General features: G+C 50.0%; 2 protein-coding genes across 2 annotated transcripts in view; one reads left to right on the top strand and one right to left on the bottom strand.

Moving 5' to 3' along the window:
* The window catches only part of ccdc33 (coiled-coil domain containing 33), a 302,969-nt gene extending 285,199 nt beyond the window's left edge, over positions 1-17,770 (top strand). Inside the window, exons 17-22 of the mRNA XM_038784192.1 lie at positions 3,583-3,714; positions 7,851-7,935; positions 9,858-9,994; positions 13,295-13,378; positions 15,277-15,393; positions 17,358-17,770. Coding sequence (XP_038640120.1) covers positions 3,583-3,714; positions 7,851-7,935; positions 9,858-9,994; positions 13,295-13,378; positions 15,277-15,393; positions 17,358-17,420 — 618 coding nt within the window. The 3' untranslated portion in view covers positions 17,421-17,770. The remainder of the gene's footprint in view (positions 1-3,582; positions 3,715-7,850; positions 7,936-9,857; positions 9,995-13,294; positions 13,379-15,276; positions 15,394-17,357) is intronic.
* Positions 17,771-23,505: 5,735 nt separating this feature from the next.
* LOC119956897 (cholesterol side-chain cleavage enzyme, mitochondrial-like) overlaps positions 23,506-27,283 on the bottom strand; it is a 33,260-nt gene continuing 29,482 nt past the window's right edge. Inside the window, exons 7-9 of the mRNA XM_038784457.1 lie at positions 27,121-27,199; positions 25,368-25,559; positions 23,506-24,310 (exon numbers count right to left, since the gene is read on the bottom strand). Coding sequence (XP_038640385.1) covers positions 24,197-24,310; positions 25,368-25,559; positions 27,121-27,199 — 385 coding nt within the window. The 3' untranslated portion in view covers positions 23,506-24,196. The remainder of the gene's footprint in view (positions 24,311-25,367; positions 25,560-27,120; positions 27,200-27,283) is intronic.

The following is a 27,283-nucleotide window of genomic DNA, read 5'->3' on the forward strand; positions in this document are numbered from 1 at the left end:
ATCGAACCTGGGACCCTGGAGCTGTGAAGCCATTGTGCTATCCACAATGCTCTGGATGAAGGTGAAGCTGACAAACTGAGAATGATTGCCCATCCCTTGTTCCACTGAGTGGACAAATCCTTCTCAACCATCGCAGGCCAAGTGGTGACAACGATCCCCATAAGATGGGGAATTCCAGGATACTGCAAGGAAGTTAATAGATGCTCTGTAGCACACAGCGCCTCTTGTGTTGAAATCACTTAAAGGCGTATTATGACAGCAGCTTTATCTACTCAGCGTGTCACAGAATGAGTGGATAATAATAATAATAATCTTTATTATTATCACAAGTAGGCTTACATTAACACTGCAATGAAGTTACTGCGAAAACCCCCTAGTCCCCACACTCCGGCGCCTGTTCGGGTACACGGAGGGAGAATTCAGAATGTCCAATTCACCTAACAGCACGTCTTTCGGGATTTGTGGGAGGAAACCGGAGCGCCCGGAGGAAAGCCACACAGACACGTGGGGAACATGTAGACTCCACAGGATATATGGCTTTTGTCCCTGCTCCCCCTTAGATTTGAGGGGAAACCCACAGGAGACTTTTTGGGCGCGATTCTCCGCTCCCCATGCGGCATGGGAGAATCGCAGGAGGGCCCCCCGACATTTTTTACACCCCCCTGGCGCCCCCCGGAATTCTCCCCCCCCCCGGGGCTTGGAAAAATCGGCGCTCGCCATTTTTCACGCCGAACGGCGATTCTCCGAGTCCGATGGGCCGAGCGGCCGGCCATTCAAGCCCATTTCATGACTGCGGCAAACACACCTGGTCGCTGCATTCGTGAAACGGGTGCCAGATGCCCGTTTGGGGCATCTAGGGGCCCGATTGGGACGGGAGCACCACGACTGTGCTCGGGAGGGGACAGACCCGCGATCGTGCCCACCGATCGTCGGGCCAGCGTCCAAAACGGACGCACTCTTTCCCCTCCGCCGCCCGGCAAGATCAAGCCGCCACGTCTTGCCGGGCGGCTGAGGAGAAAGACGGCCTCCGCGCATGCACGGGTTCGTACTGTCTGCGCGATTAAGTCATCCGCGGGTTGGAACCGGCAACCCGCGCATGCACGGATGACTTCACATTCTCGGCGCGACGAGGTCGCTGCCGAGAAAGACGGAGGCCCGCTCCTAGCCCCCCCGGGTGGGGGTGAATTAGGTGCGGGGAGCGGGCTCTGAGGCCGTCGTGAACCTCGGCCGAGTTCACGACGGCCTTCACGAATTCGGCCCCCTGCGGAGAATTCCGCCCTTCATCTTTCACCCAACAGCACAAATGCAGGAATGCCATATTTCAAACCATCAGACGACAAGAGAAAAGAGGTTCTGATTGGTTGGCAGGTTGATTTTGATTGGCTGAGGTGTTGCCATGGTGAAAGCAACAGAATACGATAGACTCCCCAAGCTCCCGGGTAATTCCAAAAAGCTGAACATACTCCTGGAACCCTGTCCAATGCATTGAATGTATCAGTTTTAACGGGCTCTTCATTTTTCTTTGGGTGGGATTCTCCAGCCACCCCACCTCCCCGGCGACCGGAGAATCCTGCCCGAGGTCAATGGACTTCCCATTGTCTGCGTCTCACCCGTGGCGATCTTATGGAAAGTTGAGCGGTCTAGGTGAGGAAAACCATCGCCATGGCCACACTTAGACTCATTCCCTGCCCTAACACGCTCAGCTGGCCAGTGCAGGAAGAGACGGGGAACCATTTCAAAATGGCGGCCTGTGAACCATATGCACATGTTCTGGTCCTGACCCAAGTTGGTGGGTTTTTTTTGGGGGGGGGGGGGGGGCCCTCGTTTTTACACCACATCGGCAATTTTAAATGTGGATTTGGAGCCCTGCCCATGTGTCGCGATATTTGGGGTGTCAGACCAGCCGGAACGGAGGACGGGGGTGATAATGGCCGACGCTTTGGCTTTTGCTTCACTGTTGGCTCAGCGACGGATCCTGCCAAGTCGGAGATGGGCGGCTCCGCCCGGTGGGTCTGGGTGATTTAATAGAGTTTCCATCTCAAGAAGATCAAGTTCACGATGCAGGGAGTGATTGACGGGTTCTGTCTCGGTGCCGTCTGTTTATATTACATTTCAAGGATCTGGTCGCTGTTAGCGGGGGGAGGGGGAGGCGTGTTGTTATTGGTTTATGGAGAGTGTTGATAATGGTTTGTGGTTTTGAGTGTTACCCTGTATATTTTGTACAAAATATTAAAAACCTTAGAAAAATAATTCCTAAATTAAAAATGGCAGCCCGATCTCTCGGCCCTTACCCCCCAGCGGCAACCGGACCCCCCCCCCCCTCCCCAAACGCCCCAGCATACTAATTAGGGAGTCCTCAAGCACCTCTCACCCACCTCATAAGGGGGGGGGGGCATGCCCAGGTCTGATCCCTGGCACGTAGAAAATGCCACCTGTGCACCTTGGCACTGGCACCCTGGTAGTGCCCCTGTCAGAGTGGCAGTGCCATCTGGGCACTCTGGCATTGCCAGGTGGCACTGCCAGGGTGCCCATGTGGGATTGCCAGTGTGCCGAGGTGGCACTCACAGGGTGGCACCCAGGTGGCACTACCAGGGTGCCAGGCTGGCAGTGCCACGGTTCCTGGGTGACATCGGTAGTGCCAGGGTACTCCATCATACTCCTCACTTAGGCATTACAGTTTTTAAACATTGGCTCAAATTAAATCTGGCATGTGGAGACCATGTGGGCACCGGGGTAAACTGCAAAATCCCAATCAAGGAATTGCCCTGGCAAATAATGTCTTGATGCACTTTTTTTAGATTTGATATTCTGTGCAGTTGTCATCACCAAATGATGGCATGTAATTATTGTACTTGAGGAATGGGCTACGAAGATGAATCAGGAATTATGAGGAAAGTTTTAAGGAAGTTGCGTTTGTTTTTAAACAGAGAAAAGAAAGCTTCAAACAGATCAGTTGAAACATTTAAGGCTATGAATGGGAAAGCCAAAATTAGTCCAAGAATATTGTTCAAAGTGGCGAAGGATTGAAAAGAAACGCAAGGTAAAACAGAGTAAATTATAAGTAAGAGGAACGTCAGGTCACTTTAAAGGCTAATAGATTGGTGGAATGAGTTATAAAGAGATGCTGGTGTCGAAAACAGTCTCACTGGACAGGAGAGACAAATTGGGATAACGTGTTATTCGAGGGATGCGTCGAGCAGTGTTTGCCTGAGCGAAAAGGGACCAGAATGTCGGGTGCACCGTGCGTTTTTTGATCCTTGTGTAAGTTTTAACAGCGGGCATTGCTGCTATCTGAGCTCACTGAAGTCTCTGTGTTAACAGTACTAGATGCAGTATGAAGAGGCAAGAGTTCAGCTCCTTTTTCACCAACATACCTTTAATGGTTCAAACTCACTCTGCACAGAACTCTACAGATCATCACAAGCTCCAGAGTCCACCTGAAGCCCCTTTACACATCAGTGTCAATCATTGAACACTTAACATAAATGAGACAATCATTGAACACTTAACATAAATGAGACAACTAATTGCAATGTCTCTTAACCCATTACTTAACATCTGTGTCTCTGTTGTCTGTTTTAGAAGAACGATCGTGAGGCCGAGCTGCTCCGGTTACAGAAAGCCCATCAACAGCAACAAGCCGTGTTACAAAAATACCAGGGAAAAATGCACAAATCCAAGATTCTGGAAGATACTATTCGGCAACAGGAGAAGGTGATACTGTTGCTGTGGCAGTTTCTAAACCACGATAGGTTTGATTGTCGGCCCAGTTCTAAAGTTAAACTTGCTTCGTACTCGGAATCCTGAATGGGAAATGAACCTGACTTGTGTGTTTTTAAGTCGAAACACAATTTTTCGGGTCAAAACTCCTGCCTAATTAAAAAAATAAATTTAGATTACCCAATTCATTTTTCCAATTAGGGGGCAGTTTAGCATGGCCAATCCACCGACCCTGCACATCTTTGGGTTGTGGGGGTGAAACCCACGCAGACACGGGGAGAATGTGCAAACTCCACACGGACAGTGACCCAGAGCCGGGATTGAACCTGGGACCTCAGCACCGTGAGGCAGCAGTGCTAGCCCACTGCTCCACCGTGGTGCCTTACCTCTTGCCTAATTGATTTTTTTTTTTTTACATAGAATTTACAGTGCAGAAGGAGGCCATTCGGCCCATCGAGTCTGCACCGACTCCTGGAAAGAGCACCCTACCCAAGGTTAACATCTCCACCCTATCCCCATAACCCAGTAACCCCACCCAACACTAAGGGCAATTTTAAACACTAAGGGCAATTTATCACGGCCAATCCACCTAACCTGCACATCTTTGGACTGTGGGAGGAAGCCGGAGCACCCGGAGGAAACCCACACAGACACGGGGAGGATGTGCAGACTCCGCACAGACAGTGACCCAAGCCGGAATCGAACCTGGGACCCTGGAGCTGTGAAGCGATTGTGCTATCCACAATGCTACCGTGCTGCCCTTATATTGTCAAATATGAATTATAAGGGATCGACTGTGCATCAGATACATAAGGTGGGATTTCCCAAGCCCCACCGAGAGCTCTCTGACGATGGAGAAGGCCCACTGATGTCTACGGTGTTTTGCATGGCTCAACCGTCCTATCACCGGGGGTCCCAGCCACGGGAGGAAGGGGGGGGCACCTCTGGCGGGACCGGAAGGTCTCACCAGCAGGAAGGGTGGGAAAATCCTGCCTGTAGAATTTCCTAGAAATTACAACAGAGAAACAGGCCATTTGACACAATTGTTTTGCACCAGTGTTTATACTCCACGTAAACCACCTCCCCCACCTTCCTTCATCCCACCCTATCAACATATCCTTCACTTCTTTTCTCAATCAAGCATTTATATATTGCTTCCCCTTAAATGGGGCTGGTTTAGCACACTGGGCTAAATCGCTGGCTTTTAAAGCAGGCCAGCAGCACGGTTCAGTTCCCGTACCAGCCTCCCCGAACAGGCGTCGGAATGTGGCGACTAGGGGCTTTTCACAGTAACTTCATTGAAGCCGACTCGTGACAATAAGCGATTTTCATTTTTCAAATGTATCGATACTTTCCACCTCAACTTCATTTGGTAATACAAAGATCAAAGAACAGTACAGCGCAGGAACAGGCCCTTCGGCCCTCCAAGCCTGTGCTGATCATGATGCCCGCACTGAAAACAAAACCTTCTGCCCTCACTCAGTCCGTATCCCTCTATTTCCTCACTATTCATGGACCCATCCAGACATCTCTTCAGTGTTGCTAATGTGTCTGCTTCCACCACATCCTCTGGCAGCGCGTTCCAGGCACTCACCACTCTCTGTGTGAAAACCTTACCCAGCGTATCTCCCTTTATTCGTGAATATCTTTGTCGAGACCTTCTAGCCCCATTGAAATGCTGACACATTCAAACCCCCCCCCCCCCGTTGACTCAGGCAGGACTGGAAGATCCTGTGAACGGGAGGCTTTGGAAAATCTCACCTCTTCTATTTTTGAGCCCTAGTTTTGGATGCCTACACCAGTGAAACCAATCACCCCTATATCTACCTCATCAAACACCTCAGTAGTTTTAAGGACCTCTATTAGATAACCCCTCAGTCTTCTCTTATCTGGAGATAATCCCTACAGTGCAAAAGGAGGCCATTTGGTCCATCGAGTCTACACCGACCCTCTGCAAGAACACCCCACATCGGCCCATTCCCCCACCCTATTCCTGTAACCCCATAACCCCACCTGACCTTTGGGCAATTTAGGCAACTTTTGGACATTAAGGGGCAATTTAATAATCTTTATTAGTGTCACAAGTAGGCTGACATTAACACTGCAATGAAGTTACTGTGAAAATTCCCTAGTCGCCACACTCCGGCGCCTGTTCGGGTACACGGAGGGCGAATTCAGAAAGTTCAATTCACCTGAGAAGCCCGTCTTTCGGGACTTGTGGGAGGAAACCGGATCACCCGGAGGAAACCCACGCAGACATGGGGAGGACGTGCAGACTCCGCACAGACAGTGACCCAAGCCGGGAATCGAACCCGGGACCCTGAAAATGAAAAAATGAAATGGAAATCGCTTTATTGTCATGAGTAGGCTTCAATTAAGTTACTGTGAAAAGCCCCTAGTCGCCACATTCCGGCACCTGTCCGGGGAGGCTGGTACGGGAAACGAACTGTGCTGCTGGCCTGCTTGTTCTGCTTTAAAAGCCAGCGATTTATCCCAGTGAGCTAAACCAGCTGCTGGCGCTGTGAAGCAACAGTGCTAACCACTGTGCTGCCGTGCCGCCCACTTAGCATGGCCAATCCATCTAACCTGCACATTTGTGGACTGTGGGAGGAAACTGGAGCACCCGGAGGTAACCCACGCATAGAACATAGAACATAGAACAGTACAGCACAGAACAGGCCCTTCGGCCCTCGATGTTGAGCTGAGCAATGATCACCCTACTCAAACCCACGTATCCACCCTATACCCGTAACACAATAACCCCCCCCCTTAACCTTACTTTTTAGGACACTATGGGCAATTTAGCATGGCCAATCCACCTAACCCGCACATCTTTGGACTGTGGGAGGAAACCGGAGCACCCGGAGGAAACCCACGCACACAGGGGGAGGACGTGCAGACTCCGCACAGACAGTGACCCAGCCGGGAATCGAACCTGGGACCCTGGAGCTGCGAAGCACCTATGCTAACCACCATGCTACCGTGCTGCCCTATAGTTCACGAAGTTGAGGGTAGTGCAGTACTGAGGAAGGTACCAAGGTCATAAGAGTGGACCTGCAGGCATGAAGGTGGCAGACACGGAGAGAAAGTGCAAACTCCACACAGCCACCCAAGGCTGGAATTGAAGCCGGGTCCCTGGTGCTGTGAGGCATCAGTGCTAACCACTGTGCCACTGGGACCCGAGTCCCTTCAGTCCGTTCTGATAACTACAGGCTCTTGATTCTGGTGGCCACTTAACAATCATCTGGTTGTTAAAACCAAGATGCGAAAGCTGCCAGGCGAGCACGCTGGCTAAGCCATCGGCAGGTTTTTCTCGATTGCAACTCGGGGTAAGTCATCGGAACCTCCAGATCATCAGGAGAAGCATCTTTGTCACTTAAAGAAAGGTTGAGTAGATTAGGATTGTTTTCGTTGGAAAGACGGAGGTTGAGGGGGGGACCTGATTGAGGTCTACAAAATTATGAGAGGTATGGACAGGGTGGATAGCAACAAGCTTTTTCCAAGAGTGGGGGTGTCAGTTACAAGGGGGGTCACGATTTCAAGGTGAGAGGGGGAAAGTTTAAGGGAGATGTGCGTGGAAAGTTTTTTTACGCAGAGGGTGGTGGGTGCCTGGAACACTTTGCTAGCGGAGGTGGTAGAGGCGGGCACGATAGCATCATTTAAGAGGCATCTAGACAGATATATGAACGGGCGGGGAACAGAGGGAAGTAGACCTTGGAAAATAATCGACAGGTTTAGATAAAGGATCTGGATCGGCGCAGGCTGGGAGGGCCGAAGGGCCTGTTCCTGTGCTGTAATTTTCTTTGTTCTTGTTCTTAATGCACATTCATGTTTCTATTACACATTGTTGTACTAGAACATCTGCTGATGAATTACTTTTGATACTATTACAATACTACAGATACTACTTTTTAATGTTTTTTTTCCCAAAAGATGGCATAAAACCCCTTGGTCCATTCAAACATGGTCTCTCAACTGGATTCTTATTGTAATACTCTGCATGACTCCACAGTATTAGAGATATATTCTGACAGGCAGGTCATTTTCCCGCTCTCGCAGAGGTTGGGTAAATTCTGAATAAATCACCGTTCATAAATCTAACCCGTCTATTTGCTGCCTTTTTAATGCAGGTGATAGAAAGAATGGAGAGTCTTTTGGACAAAAAGTTGAAAGAGATACCCAGAGAGAAGCCCAACGCATCTAAAAAACGTACAGGTAGGTTCACTGACAGAGGAACCAAGAAAGAGGAGCAGGTGTCTGCCATTCGGCCCCTCGAGCCTGCTCTATCTTTCAACGAGATCGATGTGTTGGGTATGCTGGGTCTGCGAGGACTGCGTTTACTGCAGCAGTGAGAGAGACAGGCTTCCAACACTTGGAGAAATGCAACTCTATTTTATTGAACTCTTAACTATTAAACATACTTTAACTGTGGGTTGACACTATGCTGAGTTGACTGGAGACCTGAGGCTAACCTGACCAGACTATCTTACTACCACATGGTGTATGTTTTAGTTGCTGCTCACAGGCTCTGACTGTCTCAGAGGCTGCATCCCGAGAGAGCGGGAAAACTAGTGCCCTCTGGCTTTATAGTGGCCGTGTCCTGGCTGGTGATTGGCTGCTGTGTTCTGTGTGTTCATTGGTCATCCTGTGTGTCAATCAATGTCTGTCTGTGCACCATCATATACTTGTGTGCATATTATGACAGAGATTATGGCTGATTACCTCAACTCCACTTTCTCGCCCTGGCGCCATATCCTGTGAATCCCTCAGTGCCCCAAAACCCGCCAATCTCAGCCTTGAATGTGCTCATTTCCTGAACATTCTGGGGTTATGGAATGCCACCAGCTGCTGATTGAAGAATTCTGTCGGGCCACAGCTGGAGTACTGGGTGCAGTTCTGGTCACCTCACGAGAGGAAGGATGTGATTGCACGAGAGAGGGCGCAGAGGAGATTCACCAGGATGCTGCCTGGGCTGGAACATTTCAGCCAAGAGGAGGAGGCTGGATAGGCGGGGATTGTTTTCCTAAGAGCAGCAAAGGATGATGGGGAACGTCAACATTATGAGGGGCATGGATAGGAAGGAACATTTCCGCTTCGTTGTGGGGCCCTCATCAAAGAGCTGAATTGATGACCCCCCCCCCCCCTGTATCCTGGAACTATGCCTCCCACATCCCCCAAGTGCCAGACTGTCCAGCCAGGGGGCAACAGCTTAGAATAGAATAGAACAGTACAGCACAGAACAGGCCCTTTGGCCCTCGATGTTGTGCCGAGCAATGATCACCCTATTTAAACCCACGTAACCCGTATACCCGTAACCCAACAATCCCCCCATTAACCTTACACTACGGGCAATTTAGCATGGCCAATCCACCTAACCCGCACATCTTTGGACTGTGGGAGGAAACCGGAGCACCCGGAGGAAACCCACGCACACACAGGGAGGACGTGCAGACTCCACACAGACAGTGACCCAGCCGGGAATCGAACCTGGGACCCTGGAGCTGTGAAGCATTGATGCTAACCACCATGCTACCGTGAGGCCCCTTAATAGCTTAATAGCATCAAGTGATTGAACGTTACGTTGTGGATATTTACATGATCCACAGTCACTTCCAAATGTTGTCAGTATTTGGTTCCATTTGAAACGTGACATTAATTAATTATTTTTTTGTACTTTGAGATTCAAATCAAAGACAGCAAGTGGATTTTTAATGTAAACAAGGGGCGGCACGGTAGCACAATGGTTAGCACTGCTGCCTCACAGCGTCAGGGTCCCAGGTTCGATTCTGGCCTTGGATCACTGTCTGTGCGGAGTCTGCACGTTCTCCCCGTGTCTGCGTGGGTTTCCTCCGGGTGCTCCGGTTTCCCCCCACAGTCCAAAGATGTGCAGGTTGGGTGGATTGGCCACGCTAAATTGCCCCTTAGTGGCCAAAGAATTAGGTCGGGTTACGAGGGTAGGGTGGGGGCGCGAGCTGAAGGAGGGTGCTCTTTCCGAGGGGTAGTGCAGACTCGATGGGCCGAATGGCTTCCTTCTGTACTGTAAATTCCACGATTCTAAACGGACGCTAATGTTGGTTAGGGCATTCGCTTTGCATTGTGTGTAATGGCAAATCCTGAGGTTGCTTGTGTTCGAATAGGATTTACCAATGACAGCCTGAGGAAAGAGGTGGAGTCTGTTCTGCTGGCAGAGAACGCCCGGCTGAGGGACGAGATAGGGACGTTACGACACCAGCCTGCGCCCATCATTCTCCAGCAACCAGTGCTCTCCGTAAAGGTATGGGACTGGATTCTCCGTCCGCGGGATCCTCCGCTTCGCCGGCAGCGCGTTCATGCCCGCGGATTTCCCGCCGCCCTGGGGCCTCCCCCATTGGCCGGATGCCGGGACGGAGAATCCCGCTGCCGGTGGGGGCGCAAAGCACCGAGAAACGGGTGCGGCGGGACGGAGACTCCCACGCACGATTGGCGTGGGGCACGGCAGCACAGTGGTTAGCACAGTTGCTTCACAGCTCCAGGGTCCCAGGTTCGATTCCCGGCTGGGTCACTGTCTGTGCGGAGTCTGCACGTCCTCCCCGTGTCTTGCGGGGATTTCCTCCGGGTGCTCCGGTTTCCTCCCACAGTCCAAAGGTGTGCGGGTTAGGTGGATTGGCCATGCTAAATTGCCCTCAGTGTCCAAAAAGATTGGGTCGGGTTACGGGATGGGGTGGAGGTGTGGGCTTAGGTCGGGTGCTCTTTCCGAGGGCCAGTGCAGATTCAATGGGCCGAATGGCCTCCTGTACTGTAAATTCTATGATCCCATGTAATGCAATAAGTGAGAGTTTATTTTTTTAAAAAATTCTTTCACGGGATGTGGGCGTCGCTGGCTAAACCAGCATGTATTGCCCATATCTAATTCCCCTCGAACCGAGTGACTTGTGAATTAAGAACCATTTGCATTGCCGTGGGTCTGGAGTCACATATCGGCCAGACCAGGTAAGGGAGGCAGATTTCCTTCCCTCAAGGTCGTGAGTTAACCAGTTGGGTTTTTTTCACAATTGATGATAGTTTCATGGTCACTGTTACTTCGGCGAGCTCTCAATTCCAGATTTATTCATTGAATTTTAAACACGCCAGGGTGGGATTTGAACCCATGTCCCCAGAGCATTGATTTTTTTTTGATTTTTTAATTAAATTTAGATTACCCAATTATTTTTTTCCAATTAAGGGGCAATTTAGCATGGCCAATCCACCTACCCTGCACATTTTTGGGTTGTGGGGGCGAAACCCACGCAGACACGGGGAGAACGTGCAAACTCCACACGGACAGTGACCCAGAGCCGGGATCGAACCTGGGACCTCAGCGCCGTGAGGCGGTTGTGCTAACCACTAGGCCACCGTGCTGCCCCCCAGAGCATTGATAACAGCAAAACATTGCGGATGCTGGAAATTGCTGATCACTATTGTCCCTCGCCATCCCTTAATGGTGGAATTAACACTCCCCTTTGTCTTCTATCCATGACACAGTTGCCAATCTCTCCTTTGCCCCGACCCATCCCCGTTCTTCCGATCTGTCCCACCTCCCCCCCCCCCCCCCCCCCTTTGCAATTGAAAAAAAAATGAAAATGGCTTATTGTCACGAGTAGGCTTCAATGAAGTTACTGTGAAAAGCCCCTAGTCGCCACATTCCGGCACCTGTTCGGGGAGGCTGGTACGGGAATTGAACCGTGCTGCTGGCCTGCCTTGGTCTGCTTTAAAAGCCAGCGATTTAGCCCAGTGTGCTAAACCAGCCCCTAATTATATCAATTATATCTTTACATTTACTATTTTTACTAACTCTGTTTCTCTCTCCACAGATGCCACGAGATCTGCTGAGTTTTACCAGCATTTTCGGTGTCCCCAGAGCATTAGCCTGGATAACTAGTAATCCAGGATTACTAGAAATCGACTGGATTAATAGCCCAGCGACATTACCATTGTCTCCCCCTATCAAGTGGACCTGCGGTATTCTTTGCCGTTTTGACTGCAGTAAAAAAGCTTCAATTAAAATTCCCCACTGAGAAAAATTTACAAATCCTGAATAAAATGTTTTTTAAAAAAACAAAATTCCCCGCCGAGTTAGAAAGTTGCGGATTTGGGTCCCACACGAGGATTTGAACTCGTAACCTAAATGGTGGCACTCGTTCCATCACTGGCAGCCAAGCCGACCACTTGCCAAGTGCCGAAGATTTAGAACTCCGTCCCTAAACTTCCCTGCCTCTCTCTCTCTCCTCCTTTATGACGTTCCCTAAAACCCCTTGATGAAGCTTTTGGCCATCTGTCCTAAATATCAACTCAGTGTCAAAATGTTGTTGTTAACGCTCCTGGAGATAGTTCACTCCGTCAAAGGTGCTACACAAATGCAAGTTGTCGTTGCTGTTGTTTGAGACCCCGGTGCTGCACTGAGGGAGTGCTGCACTGTCACAGACACTGGCCCCTTGCATATCTGACCATCTCTTTCAGGAGAAGATTGAAAGAGGCAGAGAGAGGTGTGTCGGACTGCGACTTGGAAAGCCAAATGAGTTCAATTCCTTTCTTCAACCAGGTCCATAGATCTTAATCTTAGATCTTAATCTCTATCAGTCGCAGTGTAGCGTTCCTAAATTTTTATGTTAAATAGACCATTTCAACATTATTGGAGCATCCTGTATATTTAGATTTATGAACTCCAGTGGGACATAATCTTGATGCCCAGCCCCCAACTCCGCTACCCAGCTTTTTCTCTTATCTCCAAACTGTTGATTATTAATGAACAAAATCATGAACATAATGAACATTGGGCAGCAGGGTAGCATGATGGTTAGCATCAATGCTTCACAGCTCCAGGATCCCAGGTTCGATTCCCGGCTGGGTCACTGTCTGTGTGGAGTCTGCACGTCCTCCCCCTGTGTGCGTGGGTTTCCTCCGGGTGCTCCGGTTTCCTCCCACAGTCCAAAGATGTGCGGGTTAGGTGGATTGGCCATGCTAAATTGCCCGTAGTGTCCTAATAAAAGTAAGGTTAAGGGGCGGTTGTTGGGTTACGGGTATAGGGTGGATACGTGGGTTTGAGTAGGGTGATCATGGCTCGGCACAACATTGAGGGCTGAAGGGCCCATTCTGTGCTGTACTGTTCTATGATCAAAAAAAACATTTTTTTTACTGCTCCCTACGAGAATGACCTTTCCGCACAGCGCGTGGTTGGACAGCCTGGGAGTGTGGTGGAGGCAGGTTCAATCGAGGCATTCATGACGGCATTAGATGATTATTTGAATAGAAATAAGACGCAGGGGCACGGGGGAAAAGGGCAGGGGGAAACGGCACTAAGTCACGATGCTCGTTTGGAGAGCCGGTACAGAGTCGATGGGCCGAATGGCCTCCCGCTGCACCGTAACGATTCCGTGACTTTTTTTCTCCTCTTGTTCGTTAGCTCCTGGAGGCGAATCCTCAGCTCCTGGACAATCCTGCCGGGATGGCAACTCTGCATACAATTCCCGATGTTTGGTTCAGCTTTCCAACACTTTAATCCCCCCCGATGAACCCCTCTGTTTGCGATGACCTTTGACTGTGCTCATCTTTCCTTCAGGAATCCCTCCCGGACACGGAGAAACTTAGTTTACTCGCGACATTGGAAAAGGCTCGAAACCGCATACAAACGCTAGAGACACTGGTACGTAGATTTTGAAAAGTGTTTACAGAAAGCATCTCCGCCGTCTCTGATCCAACAATGTGATGAAACATAGAAAATAGGAGTAGGCCATTTGGCCCTTCAAGCCTGCTCCTCCATTCATTATGACTCCCCCCCCCCCCCCCCCACACATCGTTTGATCCCTTTAGCCCCAAGAGCTACATCTAACTCCTTCTTTGAAACGTACAATGTTTTGGCCTCAACTGCTACCTGTGGTAGCGAATTCCAGAGGCTCAACAATGTCTGGGTGAAGAGATTTCTCCTCACCTCAGTCCTAAATGGTTTCACATATATCCTCAGACTATGGGCGCGATTCTCCCACCCTCCGCTCGGAAGAATCGCCGCTCGCTGTTTTTCACGGCGACCGGCGATTCTCCGACCCGGATGGGCCGAGCGGCCTGCCGTTCGTGACCGGTTCACGACGGCGGCAACCACACCTGGTCGCTGCCATTGTGAAAACTCCGTGAGATGCCCGTTTGGGGCTTGTAGGGGGCCTGGTGGGGAATGAGCACCACGACTGTGCTCGGGAGGGGACAGGCCCGCGATCGGTGCCCACCGATCGTCGGGCCGGCGTCCAAATCGGACGCACTATTTCCCCTTCGCCGCCCGGCAAGATCAAGCCGCCGCGTCTTGTGGGGCGGCTGAGGGGAAAGACGGCCACCGCACATGCGCGGGTTCGTGCCATCAGCGTCATGACGTCAGCCGCGCATGCACGGGTTCGTGCCGTCAGCGTCATGACGTCAGCCGCGCATGCGCGGGTTGGAGCCGGCCAACCTGCGCATGCGCGGCTGACGTCATTAGGTGCGCCGGCCGTGTCATTCTTGGCACGGCGCCCCCGCGGCCCAGAGTTACGGAGCGCCGCTCCTAGCCCCGCCGGGAGGCGAGAATAGGGGGCGAGGAGCGGCCTCCGAGGCCGTCGTGAAACTCGGCCGAGTTCACGACGGCCCTCCCGATTTTTCCCGGGAGCGGAGAATTCCGCCCACAATGTTTTGGCCTCAACTGCCAACTGTGGTAGGGAATTCCAGAGGCTCAGCAGTGTCTGGGTGAAGAGATTTCTCCTCACCTCAGTCCTAAATGGTTTCCCATATATCCTCAGACTATGACCCCTGGTTCTGGACACCTCCACCATCAGGAATATCCTACCTGCATTTATCCTGACTAATCCTGTTAGGATCTTATAGGTTTCTGTGAGATGTCCATTCATTCTTCTGAACTCCATTGAATATAATCCTAACCACCTCAATCTCTCCTCATATATCAGTCCCGCTGTCTCAGGAACCAGTCTGGTAAACCTTCGCTGCTGCACTCCGTCTATTGTAAGAACATCCTTCCTCCGATAAAGAGATCAAAACTGCACACACTATTCCAGGTCAGGCCCCAGCAAGGCCCCGTATAATTTCAGCACGGCATACCCGCTCTTATACTCAATTGGGCTGGGGTTGCCCACCGTGGGTGTTGGGAGGGGCCTGGGGATTCTCCCAGGTTGCGTTCAGTCTGGGGGGAGGTCGGGATTTTTTTTGTAGGCCTCAGAGATCGAGACCTCTCGGTACAACGGGCAGTTCTGGCGAGCAGAGCTCCCCGTTGTAAAAACTGGGACCATGTGCGGCCCGGGTAGCACATTTCCCGTTTAGGCCTCTTATTCAACACGAGTAGTGTTGAATAGTCATGTGTTTTGCGCCCATGTTTATAGTTTCTATGGCAAATTAGCTGTGGGGTGTTTGGTACACATAACAAAGAAAAATCCGAAGTCTGATATCATGGCTCATTGTGAAACATGAAAATTATTACCAACTCAATCGCGCTCTGAGGATTTCATTTTTGCCCATGGCTTCCACTGTAAATAGTTGATCTTCATATCTCTCCACTGTTTATTTGTTTAGTTGGATGAGAATTCACGGAAATGGGGGTGGGCGAAGCAGGAGATGTTGACGCGACTCTCTGAGTACGAACACGGTTTCAGCAGAACCTCCACCATGGTGTTACATGATTTTCCCTTGGTGAGTGAGCTTCTTCCCCTCGTACTGTTCGCCTGCTACAAACTTTGTGTTTTTTTTTTAAGAGGCATACTTTTAAATGGGAAACCTGGAGGGAGGCCCAGGAAGGGCGGAGAGAGTAGATAAACAAGGATATAAGTTAGAGAGCTGTGGCCACGTGCTGTTGAATTGGGGTTTCAAAAGCCTGGAGGTTGCAGGAAGGAAGGATCACGGGTGACAGTATGATATGCCACAGGCCTGGAGGACAATGTGTTACGTAGCCTTCGCTGAAAAGAAAACAGGCCATTCTGATCCATACAGGTGTTTAACCTCCACATGCACCTCCTCCTATTCCACTATCTCGAACCCCATTGGCATTTTGTTTTTGGTAATTTAGAGAAGGTGGGCATCGCTGGCTAGGCCAGCATTTGTTGCCCATCCCTAGTTGTTCTTCGTAAGGTGGTGGTGAGTTGCGATATTGAACCTTGAGGTGTAGGTACACGCACAGTGCTGTTAGGAAGGGAGTTGCAGGATTTTGATCCAGCGGCAATGAATGAACGACCGATATATTCCCGGGTCACTGTGGTGAGTGAATTGGAGGGGAACCTCTAGGCAGTGGGGTTCCCAATTGTCTCCTCTTGACCTTCTAGATGGACAGCACGGTAGCACAGTGGTTAGCACAGTTGCTTCACAGCTCCAGGGTGCTGGGTTCGATTCCCGGCTTGGGTGACTGTCTGTGTGGAGTTTGCACATTCTCCCCGTGTCTGCGTGGGATTCCTCTGGGTGCTCCAGTTTCCTCCCACAAGTCCCGAAAGATGTGCAGGTTAGGTGGATTGGCCGTGCTAAATTGCCCTTAGGTTAGCTGGGGTTACTGGTTTATGGGGATAGGGCGAAGGTCTGGGGTTAAGTGGGGTGCTCTATCCAAGAGCTGGTGCAGACTCGAAGGGCCGACTGGCCTCCTTCTGCACTGTAAATTCTACGATAAATTCTATGGTAGTAGTCGTGGGTTTGGAAGGTGCTGTCTAAGGAACCTTGGTGAGTTACTGCAGTGCATCTTGTAGATGGTGCACATGGCTGCCGCTGTGTGTCAGTGGTGGAGGATTTGAGTATTTGTGGAAGGGGGAGCAATCAAGCGGGGCTGCTTTGTCCTGGATGGTGTTGAGTTTCTTGAGTGTAGTTGGAGCTGCACTCAATAAACACACTTTTCCCCTTCATGTGTTTATAATACTTCCCCTCAAATGCATCTAATCATTTCACCTCAACTAGTCTGATGTGGTAAGTTCCACATTCTAACTGCGTTGGAGGTGGTTCGGAAGTTTACAGATTACGGGAATGAGTGGGTTGATTTATGAGGATAGATTGGACAGGGTGGGCCTGTTTGCACTGGAGTTTGGAAGGCTGACTTGATTGAGCTATATAAGATCTTCAATGATCTTGACAAGATGGACGTGGAAAGGACAATTTGTCTCGTTGGTGAGTCCAGAACGAGGGGGCACTGTTTTAAAAGTATGGGGCCACCCTTTTCGGACACGAGATGAGGAGAATTCTTTTCTCTCAAAAGGATTTTTCGACTTTGGAACTTTATGCCTCAGAAAGCTGTGGACATGGGGGCGTCACTGAATATTTTTAAGGCAGAGGCAGATCGATTCCTGTTGGACAAGAGGATCAAAGGTTGTCGGGGGTAGGCGGGAATGTGGAACTCGAAACGTGAACTGATCAGCCATAATCTTATCAAATAGCAGAGCAGGCTCGAGGGGCCGAATGGCCTACTTCTGCTCCTATTTCGTATATCCGTGTGTAGTTTCTGGGTAAGGGGGTTTCTCCTGGTCTCCTTCTTGGTTTAATTAATGACTATTATCCTTATGAACTTTAGTTTCCGACCACTACGCGTGTCCCCAGTTACAAGACAGAACCCCCAGGCCCAGGGTTGGGTGAGGATTGTGCAGCGCTCTTGTTACTTTGACGATTTCCTCTTGCCATTTCAACAGAAGAACCCATCAGATTCAGTTCTGACCCGAAATCGACGTGGAATGCTTGACCCTTTGGCATGAATTTCAGAATAAGAGTTTACGCCCAGCAAACAAGAGAACATTTGATTTGAGAGTCAAATTGAAAATGAGCACGGTAGCTTGGAGCTAAATCGAAGCTGGTCATACTTACGTGATACAAAATCAGATCGTGCTTACTCCTAAAGATTCTAGCTCATTCTCCCACACGTGACTCCAATACGGGAATGTTGATTGTTAAGAAATATATATATATAGTTATTTTTTACAAAGCTGTTAATGTTTTTTAATGAATTAACATGTATGCTCTTTATTAACAATTTGTAGACTGAGCAATATAGCTTCTATTCATTTCTGTCTTTGCTCCACGTAAGAATAAAATACTATCCCACAAAGATATCCATTGTTGTGCTGTTTTGTTTCGGAGCACTGCATTAGGAAACATTTCTAATCGGAGACTTGTAGCCATAACCTTAGAGTGTTCCTTAGAGTGATTGACACCTCCAGGGACATTGAATTGCAGAGGTCATAAAAGCAGCATTTCAATGTCGCACGAACACGCGGCCACGTGCCAAGTGGGCTTTGGTTTGCTGGGTGACCTTCTTCTCTTTGGATATCAGCTGGGCTAGATGTAGAGAGGGGTCTCCTGCAATGTCATTGCTACGATAAAGTATGTCTCTTCGAAGGACAACACAGCCAAACTATTCCTTTCTGATGTGTGCCAGAATTTGCGCAGGGCCAGGCTGGACACCCCCCCCCCCCCCCCCCCCCCGCCCCCCCGCCCCTACCCAGCCCACCTCGGGATCAAGAAACGACACCTCCTTAAGCTCCGCTGACAGCCACTTGGCGATCCAGGAACCTCTCCCGGACATTCAGCTTGATCAAGCCACAGGATGAAGCACCAGCCTGGGTACTCATCGAGTCAGAGATGTTTCAGACCCTTCGGCCCAGCTTGTCCATGCTGCCCAGTTTCTATCACTAAGCTAGTCCCACTTGCCTGCATTTGGCCCATATCCCTCGATACCCACCCTGTCCTTGTAACTGTCGATCTGCTGTTTAAAGGATCAAATTGTACCCGTCTCTACCACTGCCTCTGGCAGCCCGTTCCAGATGTTCACCACCCTCTGTGTGAAGGAATTTCCCCTCTGGTCTCTTTTGTATCTCTCTCCTCTGACCTTAAACCTCTGCCCTCTAGTTCTAGACTCCTCTGCCTTTGGGAAAAGATCTCGACTATCTACCTTATCCATGCTCCTCATTATTTTATAGACCTCTATAAGATCACCCCTAAGACTCCTACGCTCCAGGAAAAAAGTCCCAGCCCACCCAACCTCTCCTTATAGCTCAGACCATCAAGTCCTGGTAGCATCCTCGTAAATTTCTTCTGCACTCTTTCTAATTTAACAATATCCTTCCTATAATAGGGTGACCAGAACTGAACACAGTCTTCCATGTGTGGTCTTACCAATGTCGTGTACAACTTCAACAAGATGTCCCAACTCCTGTATTCAATATTCCGACCAATAAAATCTAGCACCTTGTCCACCTCCGACTCCACTTTCAAGGAGCTATGAACCTGTACTCCTCGATCTCAAACACACCACACACATTGTGAAGTCCGGCGGACACCAGAGAACCTTTGGGAGGCGATATATATCGCTACGTGAATTACAGAATGTGGCTGTGGTTTCATTTGCGTGATTAAGGAAAAGTTGAATGTTGAAATAAAAAAAGGTGTGCGGTGCCTACCCGATAAGCTGGGTGGCAAAATAAATCCACTTCGGTAGCAGGAAAATGGAAGGCAGATTTTTTAAATTTATTTTTTTCTTTTTTTAAATAAATTTTAGATTACCCAATTATTTTTTTCCAATTAAGGGGCAATTTAGCGTGGCCAATCCACCTACTCTGCACATCTTTGGGTTGTGGGGGCGAAACCCGCGCAGACACGGGGAGAATGTGCAAACTCCACACGGACAGTGACCCAGAGCCGGGATCGAACCTGGGACCTCAGCGCCGTGAGGCGGTTGTGCTAACCACTGAGCCACCGTGCTGCCCTGGAAGGCAGATTATTACTTGAATGGGTGTAAATTGAGAGAGGTGGATACTCGGCGAGACCTTGGTGTTTTCGTGCATCAGTCGCTGAAAGTGAGTGTGCGGGTACAGTAGGCAGCAAAGAAGGCAAATGGTATGTTGGCCTTCATAGCGAGAGGATCTGAGTATAGGATTGGGATGTTTTACTGCAATTGTGTAGGGCATTGGTGAGGCCACACCTGGAGTATTGTGTGCAGTTTTGGTGTCCTGATCTGAGGAAGGGTGTTCTTGCTATGGAGGGGGTGCAGCGAAGATTTACCAGGCTGATTCCTGGGGTGGCAGGACAGTCCTATGAGGAGAGACCAAATCAATTAGGATTGTATTCGTTGGAGTTGAGAAGAGTGAGATGGGATCTCATAGAAACTTACAAAATTCTAACAGGAATAGACAGGGTAGGTTCAGCAAGAATATTCCCGATGGTGGGGGAGTCCAGAACTAAGGGACTGTAGCTTGAGGATAAGGGGTAAACATTTTAGGACTGAGGTGAGGAGGAATTTCTTCACCCAGACAGTGGTGAATCTGTGGAATTCACTACCACAGAAAGTAGTTGAGGCCATATTTCAAGAAGGAATTAGAAATAGCTCTTGGGGCTAAAGGGATATGGGGGGGAAGGTGGGATCAGGGTATTGAACTTGATGATCAGCCATGATCATAATGAATGGCGGAGCAAGCTCGAAGGGCCGAATGGCCTCCTCCTGCTTCTATTTTTTATGTTTCTAAATGTTAATGATTGTGGATTATTGCAGAGGCACTTGGCAAGATGTAGGAAAATTGATCATATGTGAAAAGTCCACATGGATACGGGAAGAAGGTGCGCGTTATCAAGTTCTGCTGAGATACCCTCTCAGTTTCCTTTGTTCCTCTGTGAGGTCCTCTTGCTGGTCCATCTGAGTCCGCATTTCCTGGCAATTTTATGAGGGGCACAGCACACCATGACTATCCCGAAAACTCTAGCAGGTTTATACTTAAGGAACTGTCAAGGCCTTATCGTACCTGGAGGCCAGGAATGCTGCATTAGAACAAGGGACAGTGGGGGATTTTCAATATCCCAGGGTCTAAGCCTTAACTTGCTGGGTACTGACATTGTGGACAGGGAATTGGCCATTGACCGACAGTACCCAGCGCAGGTGGGCACCAACAAGCAACAAGTGACGGAGTAAAGGTCTCTGGCGGGATTCTCCGTCCCGTTTTCTGGTGCGCCGGGCCCATGCCACCAACGGCATTCTCCACCCCGGCAACTGGCCAATGGGGTTTCCCATTGTGGGCACCCCCCCACACAGTCGGGAAATCCGGGGGTGTGAGTTCGCTGCCGGCGAAACGCAGGATCCTGCCGACGGAGAATCCAGCCCCTTGAGTTTAATGTTAGGTGCAGGCTCGGGTGCAGAAGCATATAGCACCAGATGGAGGTCATCATGACATTCATGACACTTTTGGATGTCTTACATTTGAATACAAACCTGGGGCTCTCAAATTCTCTCTGACATTCATGGGGAAAGTGATGTTACTGCATTGCTGACTGACCAAGACCATGCAGACGCTGCGACAATGGATGAACGGACATTGCGCGACAATCACCAGGCAGGAATGTTCCCTTCCTCAGTCGGGGAAAATGTCAGCAGTCAAGGGCATTCAGCCTCTGATCTTCGGATAAGCGTTCTCCAAGGCAGCCTTCAGGACGCGTGACAACGCAGAATCGCTGAGCAGAAACTGATAACCAAGTTCCTCACACATGAGCACGGCTTCAACCGGGACCTTGGACTCATGTCTCACTACATTTAACTACATTTAACCCCCCGATCTGGCCTGGGCTTGCAAAATCCTACCAACTGTCCTGGCTTGAGACAACACACACCTCTTTAACCTGTGATTACCCCTATCTCCAGTCGCACCATCTGGACCTGTAAAGACTTAATTACCTGCAACAACTCGAATTCAAAGTATCGTCTTGCATCATTGACTTTGTCTCTATATGTGGTTGTGGAACCCACCTCTTCACTCACCTGCTGAAGGAGCTGCGCTCCGAAAGCTAGTGATTCCAAACAAACCTGTTGGACTTTAACCTGGTGTTGTAAGACTTCTTACTGTGCCCACCCCAGTCCAACGTCGGCATCTCCACATCATGACTGAGGTAACTGATTGATATCCCTAACTTGAAATCAGCCCAAGGTACACCGCACACAATGGTGACCGTGTCAATTAAGGGCCATGAGAGAAATGGGATTTGGAATGGAGATGGAACATGACAATGGAGATGACCATTTGCAACACGCACGGGCTAAGAGAGGGTGGGATGGATCAGTGATCAGAATTAAATCGGGGCTTATGAAAATCACATAGGGAGTTGTCCTTTTGGGGATAAACCTCAATGCTGGGCTCTGGGGAAACATATTTCACATCCAAATAAATCGAGAAACTCGAGTGAAGACTATGATGAAGAGTTTCAGTGGTTAGCGAATCATATTTTATGTATGCGTGAAATGTACTGTTAATCTGTTTATCATGAAATTATACGTGCTAAGAGTCCATTAGAACGTTCTGTGAAACAATTTCGGAGCATATTCTGCCAAGGTGAAAACAACTTAGATGTAAATGAAAGGCAGCTCAGACGTTTTCATAATGGGTGTACTTGGGAAAGTAAGAGTTTATTAATGAGTATAATTATCACTTCCTGTCATGCCAAAAATACACAGAAAATGTAAACAGACCAGTGATGCCAAGCCAAGAAAATGTTTGTGTGTTGTGATTTTAAGAAGATGTACATCATCACCGGAGGCCTTGTGGTGCAGTGGGTTAACGCCCCCTCCTCTGTTCGAATCCCCCACCCCCCAGGACTTGACGGCCAAGGAAGGTGCGTTCATAACGCAGCCGAGCAGATCGAGTGTGTCAACCTTCGAAAACCCTCCAAACACGGCATGGCTGATGGTATGAGCGGGAGAGACTCCTGGTCAGCTACACTTGATGTGCCGAAGCGCCCCTCCAGCTACAAGTCCCTGGCAACAGGCCAAGTGGCCTGTTCCGGGAATTGCTAGCTATGGAAACAGACGGACGTCTACCTTAGTGCATCACTTGGTGTGAGGGGAGAACTGGAACTGGAACATAATGACTAGAATAATGGCCCTGGTCAATGTAGAACTGCACCTGTAAGCAGCAGAGGCCAGAAAGTATTTGTGCTTCCAGCAGACATATTCAATGGGTCTGCACTTACTATGAAATGAAATGAAAAATGAAAATCGCTTATTGTCACGAGTTGGCTTCAATTAAGTTACTGTAAAAAGCCCCTAGTCGCCACATTCCGGCGCCGGTTTGGGGAGGCTGGTACGGGAATCGAACCGTGCTGCTGGCCTGCTTTGAAAAGCCAGCGATTTAGCCCAGTGAGCTAAACCAGCCCCTGTACTATTGCACATTAAAGACTTTGACTACATAAAAAATAATGGGCTGGATTCTCCGGTCGCCGACACTGGAATCATGTTCGGCGAACGGCCGGAGAATCCAAATTCCCGATCAAATCGGGGGCGGCGCCGCTTTAGTGATGCTCCGCCCCCTCCGGCGTACCCCTAGAGTACGCCGCGCCACGTAACGACGGCCTCAGGAAATTGCCCGAGGTCCCACCCCCCCCCCGACGCTCTGCCCCCGAGCGCCGAGTTCCCGACGCCGTGGGTCTCTCATGGTCTCACCCGGTGGGAACTCGGCGCGGTGGCTGCGGACTCAGTCCAGCAGTCGAGGGAGGGCTGATCTCTGAGCGGGGGGGGGGGCACTGTGGTGGGGCGGTCAGGGGCGCGCGAGCCGGCCGAAGGGGGGGACTATTTTGAGGGCCGGGTCCGCGAGCGGCCATCGCCATGTTGCACGGCACGTCCGCAGCAGGCCGCCGCTGTGCACGGCCACGGACCCGGCAATTCTCCGGGGCGTATCGGCGGCTACAGCTGGGTGCTCTCCGCTGCCGTCCTGCTAACCCCCAGCAAAACAGGGAATCGATGGCCCCTTTGTGCCAGTTTTTTGGCGTAAAACGCCACCATTCCCACGCCGGCGGGGGGGGGGGGGGGGGGGGGGGGGGGGGGGAACATAGCCTCAGAATCGGAGAATCCAGCCCAATTTGTCACATAACAAGGGAGCAACAGCAGTTGTTGTGGTGCAATAAATATTCAGACATTGCGACCAATTGTACAATGTTCAAATGGTCTCCATTCCCCACAGCGCAAAATGGAAATTTGGTTGTTGGTTGCAGCACGTTTACATCGGCAACCTTAAAAAAAAACACTTTGCTGTTTAAAGCCAATCATTTTTATGAAACTTAAATTGAAAACAATGAATCTGTAGCATCATATACAACCGTCAACGAACCCTCATTCCCATGACGAATCACTGGCATCCAATTGATCCTCCTATTTCAAAGATAGTTTAGCTAGGGTCAGGAATACTACTTTTAACACGAGGGTGAAAGGTCTGAAGTAAAAACAAAGAAATGCGATATACAAAAGAGTCTGCCGCCTCGCTAGTGGCTTTGCACTTTCTGCTCACTCCTCGTCTCCAATGAGGAGAAAGATGTTTGGATATGACGGTCATCGTCAGTTACGTGGGGGTAAATCCAAGCGATGGGTCAATAAATTTACCAGCGGTATGAACCCGTTACTGAGCACGCACATCTCTCCAGATGATTCATTGGTTACTCTCCAGGCGAACGTTCAAACAAAACACCGAACGGATCCTGCACAAACGTACCCTTTTTTCTCTCCTCTTCACTTGATAGGTTTTAGAATTAACATGATGGGTCTGTCCGGAATGAGGATGAGGTCAAAGGTTGTTCTCACTTCAACCAGCCGGTTTGTTTCAACTTTGAAGTTCTGCAGCATCTAACGATGGAACAGGAGGACAGACGTGAGTCGGCCACTGTCGCATTCCGACGCCACAAAGATGTGTCACGTGAACAGCAGGATGTTAAATCAACAGCAAATATAAATCCATTTTGCCCCCCCCCCCCCCCCCCCCCCCCCCTGCTTCGGTCATTACGAGAGAGTCCGTTGTTTTGATATCTCCGCCCTGTCCCGCAATCGACGGATGCCAAAAGTTGCTTAACTTTTGAGGAGTGCCGCTACCAAAACCCCGGACGGTTTATTTTGTTGGAAGCGTTGATTAAAGTCATAAGACGCAAGAGACAGAAAAAAAATCAAAATCGCTTATTGTCACGAGTAGGCTTCAATGAAGTTACTGTGAAAAGCCCCCTAGTCGCCACATTCCGGCGCCTGTCCGGGAAGGCTGGTACGGGAATCGAACCGAGCTGCTGGCCTGCTCGGTCTGCTTTAAAAGCCAGCGATTTAGCCCAGTGAGCTAAACCAGCCCCCTGGAGGCCATTCGACCAATCGCGTCTGCCCCGCCATTCATAGAATTTACAGTGCAGAAGGAGGCCATTCGGCCCATCGAGTCTGCAGCAGCCCTTGGAAAGAGCACCCACACACAAGCCCACACATCCACCCTATAACCCAGTAACCCCACGCAACCTTTTTGGACACTGAGGACCCCCGCCAATTCCCCAGCCGTTTATGTCGGGAATGCTGGGAGTTTTACGTGGCGCAGCTGCGAGCCCCTCACCGAACGGCGCATCAGTGCGGGGTCGCTGCCGACTTTTCCATCGTAAAACTAGACACTTCCTTGGACACAGCCTCAAAATCGGAGACTCCGGCCTCCTGTGTCCTTATTAAACCAGCCTCGATAGCTCTCGGCGCAAAGAATTCCACAGGTTCACTGTTCTCTGAGAGAAGAAATTCCTCCACATCTCTCAGATGATGCCCTCTGGTCCTAGACTCTCCCACAAGGGAGACAACCTCCCAGCATCCACCCTGCCCAGCCCCCTGGGAATCCTATCCGGCTCAATCCCATTGAATCCAGGAACAAATCTAACGTGTGACTTACGTGAATTAGAAACAGCAGCATTTCTGCCTCGGCAATCCTGCGGCCGACACACTGCCGAGGGCCAAATCCAAAGCCGAGGGTTTTGAAGTAATTGCTTTCCTGGTTCAGCCACCTTTCCGGGTTGTACCTTTCGGGCTTGCAGAATATCTCCGTGTTCCTTCCCATCGCGTACAACCCCACCTGCACGAGAGTCTGCAGGAGGAAAAGACGCCACGTCACTGATCTCACATCAATGTTGCCGAGTGGCTCAGTTCACCAGCCACGGGGGCCTGACCGGGAAGCTAGCTATTGGCAATCCCACTTTTTATCATTCAAAGGGACTCTGTGGTTGGGCCTGCGATCTCAAATAGCGACCTTCACCCACTGAAATGAACGTGCACTTGTCTCTAAACTTCTTATGCAGTTGTAGAGAGAGAAAATCAGAGCATGCAAGGGTTGTTTGGTTGTCGTGGGTCCTTTGACACCTTGGATGCTGATAGGTGATCGTCTTTGTAAGTATACACATAGAATCGTAGATCTTACAGTGCAGAAGGAGGCCATTCGGCCCATCTGTACCGGTACCGGCTCTTGGAAAGAACACCCCACTTCAGCCCATGCCTGCACCCTATCCCCGTAACCCCACATAACCCTTTTTGGACATTAAAGGCGATTTATCAGGGCCAATTCACCTAACCTGCGCATCTTTGGACTGTGGGAGGAAACTGGGGCACCCGGAGGAAACCCACGCAGACACGGGGAGAAGGTGCAGACTCCGCACAGACAGTGACCCAAGCCGGGAATCCAACCTGGGACCCTGGGAGCTGTGAAGCAACTGTGCTAACCACTGTGCTACCGTGCTGCCCTGCACCAGAACTACTTTTACCCATATCCTACCAGTGCCTCTAAGAGGTGGGTTTCTCCGTCCCGCCAGCCGGCCAATGGGGGTTTCCCATTGTGGACATCCCCACTCCGTCGGGAAATCCCTGGGCGTGGGTGCGCCGCTGGCACAACGGAGAGTCCCGCCAGCGGAGAATCCAGCCCAAGGTGTTGACTAAAATGAGTGCACCTGACGAGAAGGTGTCACTGTATTCGCTGTGGTTGGTCAACAATTTCTCCTGGACAACGTTGTCCTGTCCGACATCAAACTAGGACTCATGCTGCCAGATGCTTGAGGACTAACCCACTTGACCACACAAAGCAGCTCCCAGTAAGGAAAATAGAACATTTGCAACGAATTGTGTGCAATATTCAAACATCCCGAAACAATGGATTCATCGTTTCGTCATTAACATTTAACATTTCAGGAGTTTAAAAAAGAAATTCCAATTAAGGGGCAATTTAGCCTGGCCAATCCACCCACCCTGCACATTTTTTGGGTTGTGGGGGTGAGACCCACGCAGACACGGGGAGAATGTGTAAACGGACGGTGACCCGGGGGGGGTGGGATCGAACCCGGGTCCTCGGCGCCGCGAGGCAGCAGTGCTAACCGCTGCGCCGCCATGCTCCCCCCATCTCTGGAGTTTTTAAAAATCGGCTTGTGGATGTCAACATCAGAAGCTACAATGAACGCGCAGCAATTCCAGAAATGAGGGAGGTCAACATGGTTATGAACAATCTTTTCAAATTGTTGGTTCGTTGCTATAATAGTTACCGTAAAAAAAAAATCTATGAATGGCCATGTACGATGTGCAGGAAAGTTATATGGTGCAGTGAATGACAACATTATCTCTTTGGCTCCAACGGCCGGGAAAGTATTTGGTTGTCTATATCTTACCCCAAAAGGTATGTGATAATTTTGCAACACAATATCTTCAAATGTGTATCGCTGGAGTGTTACTGCTACCGGATGAAGCCTGTGAATATAAGTAAATCACGTTACCAAGAGACAAAGTACAAAAGAAAGTTAGACAATATGCAAAGTGCGTAAAATGTTGCAG

Source organism: Scyliorhinus canicula, chromosome 24 (assembly GCF_902713615.1).
Source record: "Scyliorhinus canicula chromosome 24, sScyCan1.1, whole genome shotgun sequence".
Lineage (NCBI taxonomy): Eukaryota > Metazoa > Chordata > Chondrichthyes > Carcharhiniformes > Scyliorhinidae > Scyliorhinus > Scyliorhinus canicula.